This window comes from Crocuta crocuta, unplaced genomic scaffold, assembly GCF_008692635.1.
Source record: "Crocuta crocuta isolate KB4526 unplaced genomic scaffold, BGI_CrCroc_1.0 scaffold143, whole genome shotgun sequence".
Taxonomy (NCBI): domain Eukaryota; kingdom Metazoa; phylum Chordata; class Mammalia; order Carnivora; family Hyaenidae; genus Crocuta; species Crocuta crocuta.
This window is the reverse complement of record NW_027529175.1, coordinates 1,461,308-1,472,160: the sequence shown is the minus strand read 5'-3', so window position 1 is coordinate 1,472,160 and position 10,853 is coordinate 1,461,308. Positions and strand designations below refer to the sequence as shown.

Genomic DNA, 10,853 nt, shown 5'->3' with positions numbered 1-10,853 from the left:
CAGGCTAGGGGCGCCTGGGTGGCTTAGTCGGTTAAGCGTCCGACTTTCGCTTAGGTCATGATATCGCAGTTCATGGGTTCGAGCCCCGCATCGGGCTCGGTGCTTACTGCCAGCTCAGAGCCTGGAGCCAGTTTCAGTCTGTGACTCCCTCTCTCTCTGACCCTCCCCTGCTCACGCTGTCTCTCTCTCTCTCCTAGAAATAAATAAAACATTAAAAATTAATTAATTAATAAAATAAAATAAAATAAATTTTTTAAATGTTTATTTTTGAGAGAGAGAGCATGAGTTGGGGAGGGCAGAGATAAGAAGGCAGAGGATCTGAAGCAGGCTCCATGCTGACAGCAGAGAGCCCGATGGGGAGCTTGAACTCACAAACATGAAATCATGACCTGAGTTGAAGTCAGTTGCTTAACCAACGGAGCCACCCAGGCGCCCCTCATTTTTTTAAATATATGGCCAAGGTGTATCAATTCACTATTGGAGTTTTGTGCCTTTTCTTGTACATACCTGTAGAGCTTTGCCTATATAACAGATACAATTGACATAAGCAGGTTGGAGAAAAGCCATAGTATCAGTCTAATACACTTACATTCTGTAGTGGCTGCTTGAGTATGTGAAAGAAAGGTGCATTGGGTCTGTGTCAGTTGTGAGCATCATCTGTTACGTGTCTTCTTGGAGAGATGGTGGAGAACTGCTGTCCTGAAACCCAGATCTGATTATGTTATCCTCAGCTTCAAACCCTTCATGTCTGTCAACTGCACATAGGATGAAGTCATGGCACCTGCAGTGTCGAAGGCCCCCAACGTATACAGGATGAGAGCCCAGCATACAAGATCTGTGGTGATGCTGCTTACGTCTAGCTTGATCTCTACCGGTTCCCATCCTCCCTTGGAAAACCCATTCCTTGAATATACCAATCCATTTAATAACTCCATTCCTCAATAACTACTGTTGTCTGTCTGATACACAGAGTCCCCACTCCTGCCCCCAAACAAAGGATTATCCAGCCCAGAATCAAAATGTCAGTTCTATCACAGTTGAGAGACCCTTGGTCAAATGTATTTTGTAGTCCTTTATATGAGATCCTCTGATTATAGATTGTCTTTTTCTGAAGGTAGGGAATTCTTTGGAAATTACTTTTGGGAGTTTTAAATTTTTCCTCGTAACATGTTTTCTCATATCTTAATACCTATGCTTTCTTAGAATTAGAACCACTTTTTCTTTTCCTGCTGTGGGGGCCCTGTCATGTATTAAAATCAAAGAAATGAGTTTCTTTGTCTCCAAGGAGTACTGGGAACAGTATTATTGTTATTCAAGTTCTGCTTGAAACATAGAAATTTATTACATACTGTATTTTCATAGGAAAAAAGCTCATATAGCTTGATACCTTGGGGAAGAGTTTGGGAACAGAATCTTAAGGAAAACTTAAATGAGGAAGATAATTGCCATTTTTATGAAATTGGAATTTTTACCAATAGCTGTTTTTGAATGCCAGTGGTGTTACTATTAGGACAGTTCATATTCCTTTTCTGCCCTCTGGTCTTTAATCTGGTAAAGGCGGATTTGTTCCCTTTGGGTATCAAGTTGCATTCCTTCATAGGGAGCCAGATGGTTAGATTTATGGCCTTGATCTCTCTACCCTTTTCCTTTATCAGTGGTGATTGCACTTACTTCCCAGAGGCGCACACATAATTAGCGTACTTTCTGTTGTTGTTTTCTCTCCTTTAACAAAGGAGACTCACTGCTGATAAAAACCATTTTGTGTTCACGATTTCAGAAGTAAATAGCTGTGTTCCAATTATTTCCTGAATCAGTGAATATAATTTTAGTGTATGTGTTCAGTTACTGTTCATCTCTTAATTGTGCTTCTGTTTTCTTACAAATAATTTTTTAGAAATAAAAATAGAGGGGCGCCTGGGTGGCTTAGTCGGTTGAGCGTCCGACTTTCGCTTGAGTCATGATCTCGCGGTTCGTGGGTTCGAGCCCCGCGTCGGGCTCTGTGCTGACTGCCAGCTCAGAGCCTGGAGCCTGCTTCAGAGTCTGTCTCCCTCTCTCTCTGACCCTCCCCCGCTCACCCTGTCTCTCTCTCTCTCTCCTAGAAATAAATAAAACATTAAAAAAAAAAAAAAGAAATAAAAATAGAATCATTCAAATTGAAAGAAAAACAATTTCTTGTATTTAAGTAGGTAAAGTGTTAGTATTCCCGTATTTGAACTGAAGTAACAGCCACAGCTTGGAACCGAAAGAAGAATTTTCTACGCAGGCTTATAAATAAGCAGAGAACTTTCTTTCCTCTTCAGCTGTATCTGTTGTGCATTAGTGACGGTTGAAATCCCTCGTCATGACCATTTGTAGCTTGTTTTTCTTCCATGGAATGCTATCCTTTGCTTGATTATATAGGTTTTAAGTTTTAGTAAAGTTTTGAATCCTCATATATTTTGAGTGTCTTTTCTCAGAACTCGTAAAATTATAGTGGCTAAAAAATACCTCTCCATCTGTTTTGACTTAGAAGATGAACTTTTCAGATAAGCTTTCAAATACTAATGTTTTCACAAGGACTTTATGTGCTCTTCTTTAAATGATGTAGTGCATTTTTGTACTTGAAATTATCCTTAGAACCCTCTCCGTTTTCAGCTCATGTTAATAATGGAGATCTGAAAGCAGAATTTTCTTCCCTTTTTTTTTGGTGCAAAAAGGTGATTTTATTAAAGCATGGGGACAGGACCCTGTGGGCAGAAAGAACTATGAAAGCAGAATTTTCAATGATGGTTAAATCTTAACCAAGGCTGCATTGCCTCCAAAGTGTTTTGTGTGTGCCTGCCTCTCAAATAGAACATGAAAGGAACTTTTATTTTTAAAGAATTTGTTTAATGGACAACCCATTTCATTTGTTTAGGAAGGTATGTCCCTATGTCTGCAGTATCCACAGAAGCCTGTGATCTCTGTTCCTGAGCTCTCCTGTCTTCATCTTAAAAAAAAAAAAAAGGCAATAGACTGCTCTGTAGTGTCTTCTAGTCTGATTTTTCTGGCTGTTGATTTTTCAGTCAAGTGATATGTACATTGAATAGGAACACATTAAAAAGTCTGGGCAAAAGGCTCATGTATAGTTACTCTTCTGTCTTGGTCTTTGAGGCACTGACACTTTTAAAAACAAGACTAGCAAGATTCTCTAGGTAAGGCTTTTTCAGATTATGATCAATGCCTTACGTGAGAATGCTTGAATATAGTGAGTCATAGCTGAAGATGACTTGTCGGTGTTATGTGACTCTTTAAAAATATAATAAATACAGCTCATAAAATGTTTTGATGCCTTTCATTTTGAGACATGTGTTCTCATCATGCTCTTAAGAAAGAGGTAACAAAATGTCTCCCTTTAGCAACTGTATACAGCAAAAAAATTGGACTTGAATTGAAAAAATTGGACTTGAATCTCTTGGCTGTTTCCTCAAGCTTGTCTTTGGTTAGACTGTGTTTTCTGAGTAGTGTGTTTTGAGATTCCTTAAATCAAAGCATTCTTTCTCCTGTTGTATTTAAATGACTTTAGTAAAAGAAGATTTCTCTTCCTTAGGATTTTGCGTCTTGGTTCTTCAGAGAGTGGCCAGAGCTAGATAGCTTTATGGTTGTTTGCTGAGTGTGTTCATTAGTTCATTTGTTCAACATTTATTTAACAAATATTTATAAAGTATCTAATCAGCCACATTGTTACAACTCTATCTGGTATTTTTTTAATCATTCCAGGACTGATGAGGAATATTTTAATATCTCAAGATGGTGTTAACTTGGGATCATGTGTTTTCAAAAAAGAAGCACCTGACTCATTGTATTGTTCCACTCTGAGGCAACCTTGGGGGGCCAAGACCCCCAGTCCTTAAGCTTGTAAGGATCATGATGCTTGCGGAGCTGTTTCAGGTGTTTTGTGGTGGTTCATAACTACTGCTTGCTGCCTGCCTATCCTAATTCCCTAAACGATGAGGAACTCTTCTGTGAGCCTCTATCTAGTCCCTGGTGAAGCTCTTTCAAATATCACCACTTTCTTCCACTGTCACGCATTGTACCAAATCCATACTCACTTAAAACCATGTAAGCTACTGACGTGAGAGTTGTAAAGTGTGTGTTTTATTGGATGTTGTCATGGACTTAGCATGTGATCAATAAGCCTTATTAAAGCTTTTACTTAAAATATGGTACTTAAGGCTATATCAAAATTGCTGCTTTGGATGCTATACAAATTGACAAATAGATCATGTCCTGTTATTCAAGTGAGGAAACTTGCTCTTTTTCATGTGGAAAGGTATTGCTGCCAACCATTTTGCTATCGGCAAGGCTTCTGAATGGCTTCTAACAGTGGTGGCTTGCGTTGTACCCCGTCACAGAGACACCTTACCTCAGGTCTCCTGACCTCTGGTCAGTAGCAGAAGTAGAAATGAAACATTGGTGCATAGATGTAAGGTAAGACAGCAAAGTTTGAAAAGTTACATTTTGCTTTCCCTTTGTCTCTTCTCTCTTTTGAAAGGTGTGGTGAATGTTTTGCTAACAACCCCACTCTGGGTGGTAAACACCAGACTGAAGTTGCAAGGGGCAAAATTTAGAAATGAAGACATTGTACCAACCAACTACAAAGGTATTATTGGTAAGTGTTTCTTGGGTAAGTTCCTACTTAAGGAATTTCTTTTCTCTCTCTCTGTCTGGAATTTGTTGCCTGATACTGCTGCATGTCAGAGAGCCTCAAATCTTGACATCTAACAGTAAGCATTTGTTTAGCTCATGTGTTTGTGGATTGATCAGGATTTGACTCATCCAGGCTGGGGCCATTCTGCTCATATTCTTCTCTTGGTGATGGCAGAAGCACAGGAGGACATGTCCAGTCATACGAGCATATTTCTAACCCCTGTTCGCATTTTGTTTGCTAATGTCCTTTTGGCCAAAGCACATCACATGGCCAAACCCAAAGTCAGGGGCTAGAGAAGTATACTGTTCCATGGAGTGTTGGGGGGAGGAGGTAAATATTTCTAAAGAATAATCTACACTTTTTTTTTTTTTAGTGTTTTCTTTGCATAAAAATATCCTATTAATATCTAATGAGTTTGAGCTTAATAGTACTACATTACCTGGTTCCCCTTTCCCATGTTTCCATCTTTGTAATGAAAACAGTAGTTTCCTTATTAGTCAAATTCTATAGAAGGGACCCCAGGGAGCTGTCTTTTGTATCCTGGACTCTGCTGTGAAACACATAGGGTATCAGTTCACAATTCTCTGTAATACAGAGTTTTCGGTGGTGGTGATAGTGGTAGTGGTGGTGATGATGGTGGTGATGGTGGTGGTGGTGGTGATGGTAGTGCTGGTGATGGTGGTGGTGATGGTGGTGGTTGTGGTGGTTATTATTAAGGAAAACTTGACTTTCTAATGATAGATTGTCAGGAAGAGTTGCCTGTGATTTAAATTGGTCTCTCAATAACCTGGTGACTGTCAGTGTCTGATGATTATCAGAAAGTAGTCAACTGATGAACTTGCCCCCAGAATATCATTGCAAGAAGGAAATGTTAATAGAACCAGTATGATTTGTGTCCTGGGTATGTTTGAACAAAACTCATATTATGGTCTCCAGTTCGGGGACTGTCATCAAAACCTTGATTTCTTGCCTAGATGCTTTTCACCAGATCATTCGAGATGAAGGAATCTTGGCTTTATGGAATGGCACATTTCCTTCCTTGCTGTTGGTCTTCAATCCTGCCATCCAGTTCATGTTCTATGAAGGTTTAAAGCGGCAACTTCTAAAGAAACGAATGAAGGTAATCCCTGATTTTGAAAGCAGCAAAAAAATCTCGGACATTCTCTTATTTGCATTGATATGGTTTGTTCTTTTTTTGCTTTCCAGCTTTCTTCTTTGGACGTGTTCATCATTGGTGCACTATCCAAAGCGATTGCTACCACAGTCACCTATCCCATGCAGACGGTACAGTCCATTCTGAGGGTGAGTGCTGGGGTTCTCCCTGCATCTAATCAAACAACATTCTAAAATATGTGGTGTCTCAGGGCACCTGGGTGGCTTAGTAGGTTAAGCGTTTGGCTCAGGTCATGATCTCTTGGCTCATGAGTTCGTGCCCCGCATTGGGCTCTGTGCTGACAGCTCAGAGCCTGGAGCCTGCTTGGGATTCTCTTGCTCTGCTCCTCCCTCGCCCATGCTCGGTCTGTCTCTCTCTCTCTCTCAAAAGAATAAACATCTAAAAAAAGTTTTTTTAAATAAATAAAATATGTGATTTCTCTGCTTAAAGCAGTGTTAACAAAGCAATAAAGTAGTCAGTTGGTAGGCTGGAGCATTCCTTATGCATTTGTTCATTTGTTTGATATATTGTTAATTAGGCTGGCTATCACTTGGTTTCCTGTTTGGTTTGGAACAAAGTCTACATTTGTAATTTCCAGGTAACATAGTGTCTCAGAAAATCCAAATGTGGAGGAGAGGTTCTTTAACAACCTTGGGAAAGTATATACTTGTTTCCCTCTCATGAAAGCTGATTTGGTTAGGCTAATCTTTAAAAAATCAGAAGTTGCTTCCTTTAGTTCATTCAGGAGGAATTAATAATTTAGTTTTTCTGAAGAGCTTTCAAATTCCTTTTTTTTCATTCAATTATTTATTCATCAAAGTATTTATTAAGCACCCACTCTGTGTGGGAAGCTGGGTACACATGGTGAATAAAAGTCCTAATCCCTGCACTCATAGAAATAATAGAGGAAAGAATGAACCGGTAAATAAGCACAATAAATAGGTTGTTACAAATTGAGAAAAGAGCTATCTAGGAAGTGAACTGCATTCTGTGATTTGGTGGAGAAGGGGCATGGTGCAGATGTTCTTAGACGGGCTGATTGAAGATGACTGGGCTCCTCTGAGGAGGCATATATAAAAATTAGGACTTAAAGGAAGCTAAGGACCCAAGTGTCAAAGAGCATTCTAGGTAGAGGGAACATGATGAGCTAAGAGCTTGGTGAATCCTGGGAAGTGAAAACAGGCAACTGTGGCTGGAGAGTGGGCTCAGAATGAGATTAGAAAAGTAGCAGGGAAGGCTATAGGTAGGGATTCTAGATTTTATTCTCGCCTGAGTGGGAAGCCTTTAAAGGGCTTTAAACCAGGCAGTGGTGTGATCTTATTTACAATTTGAGAAGATTCTGCTGGTTCTTCTGTGGTGAATGGTGATGGTGGCCTACACTGCAGTGGTAGCAGTGGAGAGGAGAGATAAGACATGGACAGATTCACGATCAGTTGTAGAGAAAAAATTGAAAGTATTTATGGATAGATAAAATGGGAATGATAGTGAAAGTATTTCGGTTCAAAGATTTATTACTTTCTGTTAGAAGTATTTCTATTGATATGCTATTTTTAAATTGGTACTTAATATAAGGAATTCAACAGCAATGTATTTTGATACTTTTACAGTGTAAACATATCATGTGAAGAGCTTAGACTGCAGTGGTTCTGATTTGTGTTTATCAGACTTTTTAAAGGACCGGAGGGCAAGGCATACCATTAGTATCTAAATCTTCATTGTGGGCATGTTTGTTTTCTTTGGAGGTAGAATTTTCCCCATAATTCTCTGTGAAGTGAAAATTCTCATGTTTGTTTCTTTGAAAAATATTTCTTATTTTCACTTATTTCATTGAAAAGAGAAAATTTATGAAATCTGCATAGTAATTGGACATTTTTATTACTGTATACTATAAGACCTTACTCCAACATACTTTCCTCTGCAAGTAGAAATTGATTTTTTTTTTTCTTCTTCTTCCCCAGTTTGGACGTCACAGACTAAACCCAGAAAACAGAACACTGGGGAGTCTTCGGAATGTTCTCTATCTTCTTCACCAACGAGTAAAGTGAGCTTTGTAGATGCTTCACATTCTGTTCTGTCTTTCAGCAGCCATCTCTGCCAGGGAATGGCCGATTCTGCTTAACTTGCACTACTGACTTGGCAGTGGTAGCCTAGAAACCTCTTCCTGCTCAGACATTTCTCATTTTGGGGGCTTAGCGCAGTCTGATAGCATTTGGGAAGTTACAGAAAAAGTTCAGGTTTTTATTCTTTGTTACTTAGAAATGCACAGGACTCCTGCAGAGAGGGAAGCTTCCTGTAATCTAATGTAGAGACTGTTCTGCCCTAGTCGTGCTGCCATCAGTGGCATAGCCTGTGACCTCTCTTGTAGATAGAAATAAAGATATTATAGAGCAGTAGTTATAGTGAGAAAAGGAGGGGGAGTAGGAAGAGTAAGAATAGTTCTCGTAAGGATGACGACAGTGATGATGATGATAAGAGTGGCTAACATTTTTGAGCATTTGCCTTGTGGCAGACACTGAGCTCCGTGCCTACATGGTAATCTCACTTAATCCTAACAATAGCCCTGTGAGGCAGGTGCTTTCATCATTTCCCTGAATTCATTTCATTTAAAGAAGCTGATCCTTAGGGATGTCAAATAAGTCAGGGGCCTCCTCTGAAGCAAAAGCTGCTATAACTTTATTACTGTTCCTAGATGTAAGATATTTTGAAAATAAATTTATTACAAAAACAGGATATGCTTGGGACGCCTGGGTGACTAAGTTGGCTAAGCGTCTGACTTTGGCTCAGGTCATGATTTTGCGGTTTGTGGGTTCAAGCCCCACATCAGGCTCTGAATGCTGACAACTCAGAGCCTGGAGCCTGTTTCAGATTCTGTGTCTCCCTCTTTCTCTGTTCCTACCCCATTCGTACTCTGTCTCTCTCGAAAAAAAAATTGTTTAAGAAAATCACAATATGCTTGGGATGAGAAAAATCAAAGATAAAGAATTAGTATAAAGTAAAACTAAATACTCACCATACCAAGTGTTGGGAAGACTGTGGAACATCCAGAACTTTCCTTATGCTGCTGGTGGGAAAATGAAATGGTACGATGACCGCTTTGGAACGCAGTTTGTCATTTTCTTTAAAAGTTATGCATACAACTACCATAGGATCTAGCCATTCCAGCCAGGTATATACCCAATAGAAATGAAATGTGTCTGCACAAAAACTTGTATACAGATACGAATAATTTTATCTGTAAGAATCAAAACCTGGAAAGAACATAAATGTCGCATCATAGAGTAAATAGACAAGTTACTATGTGACTACATAGTGGAATACTGCTCATAAAAAAATAAGGACTTATATATGCAACAATATGAATCTCAAAATAATTATGCTGAGTGAAAGAAATCAGACAAAAAGGAATTCATACTATATGATTCCACTTTTATAAAATTTAGGAAATGCGGATAAAATATCCAACCACCCCCTTAGGTACAGTTTCCCTTCCCATGGTTTCAAGTGTCCATGGTCAGCTGCAGTATGGAAGCAGAGGATCCTCCTTCTGACTTCTCATCAGAAGGTCAATAGGACCTAACACCAAGTCCCAGTGCCTGTATCATCCACCTCGCTTCACCCCAGGACATTGATACTATGAGAGAGAGAGACCCCCACATTCACATAACTGTTATTTCAGTATATTGTTATTCTCTTTTATTATTCATTATTGTTGTTACTCTCTTACTGTGCCTAATTTATGGGTTAAACTTTATGACAGGTGTGTATGTAGAGGAAAAAAAATAGGGGGTTCAGTACTAACCACGATTTCAGGCATCCACTGAGGGGCTTGGAATATATCCCCCCAGGGCTAAGCGGTGGCTACTGTAGCATGCTTCTTTGATGCACGAGTTGACTTTTATGAAGAAAACCGTATATATTTTTTTCACACCTCTTTCCTTTCAGACGTTTTGGAATAATGGGACTCTACAAAGGCCTTGAAGCCAAACTGCTGCAGACAGTCCTCACCGCTGCTCTCATGTTCCTTGTTTATGAGAAACTGACGGCTGCTACCTTCACAGTTATGGGGCTGAAGAGTGTGCGCAAGCACTGAGACACCTCACCCCGGCAGGTGCAGGAAGATGCTCAAGATGTGCACTTCCTTCTGTGTGAAGGAAAGTGATTCTCCTTTTACTCTTGGCCACCTGCTCCGTGAGTTTTACCCTCACTGGCTGGAAAAGCATCTAAGGGTAAACATGGAATAGAGCCAGCTGGACCTGTTGACAACTTAATTTTTATGATGGTGGGTTGAATTTTGTTGGGGAGGTTGGTCTAATGGTCATGTGAAAAGAAAACATTGAAAACGTAAAAATGAAAGTTTGTGGTATCTGTTGTTTTTTTTAAGGGGAGTGGACTGTTGCTTTCATGTGTTATCTTTTCCAGTTAAAATGTTTCTTAAATTTACCAGCTGTTCTTTTTCCCTGAGCCCCCAGGTTCTAGGTACACATTTAATGCCATGTAACCCTCCCCATAGACTTTTGTATATCTTAATCTTGGTATTTTCCTCACTAAACATGTTATGATTGTGCCGCGGGCATGACTTTATTTTTGTTGAACTTTTTTCCTCCTCAAGGAAAGGTGTTGTCTTTAGAACATGAGCTATTTATTTTGTGGGAGAAATGAAAACAGTTCATCCCAAATGATTCTCTTATGAACTATTTGTAAACATCACTTATTCATTAGTACTTGATGTAATTAAAAAATATTTATTTTGAATCAGTCTTTTCATTACAAAAGGCTTGAAGTTTTATGCTCCTCCATACAAACCCCATCAAGTCAAGCTCCAATAAACTGTCAGCACAAAAGACATTTTAAAAAGTCACCCTTGGGACACCTGGGTGGCTCAGTCGGTTAAGCATCCAACTTTGGCTTAGGTCATGATCTCACAGCTCGTGAGTTTGAGCCCCACATCGGGTTCTGTGCAGACATCTCAGAGCCTGGAACCTGCTTTGGATTCTGTGTCCCCCTCTCTCTTTGCCCCACCCCTGCTCGCTC

The 10,853-nt window shown here is 39.6% G+C and overlaps 1 protein-coding gene across 1 annotated transcript in view; it reads left to right on the top strand.

The window, feature by feature from the left end:
• The window catches only part of SLC25A17 (solute carrier family 25 member 17), a 46,230-nt gene extending 35,656 nt beyond the window's left edge, over positions 1-10,574 (top strand). The window contains exons 5-9 of the mRNA XM_077757848.1: positions 4,514-4,630; positions 5,644-5,789; positions 5,876-5,971; positions 7,781-7,863; positions 9,765-10,574. Of these exons, the coding sequence (XP_077613974.1) occupies positions 4,514-4,630; positions 5,644-5,789; positions 5,876-5,971; positions 7,781-7,863; positions 9,765-9,912 (590 nt within the window). The 3' untranslated portion in view covers positions 9,913-10,574. The remainder of the gene's footprint in view (positions 1-4,513; positions 4,631-5,643; positions 5,790-5,875; positions 5,972-7,780; positions 7,864-9,764) is intronic.
• Positions 10,575-10,853: the final 279 nt, after the last annotated feature.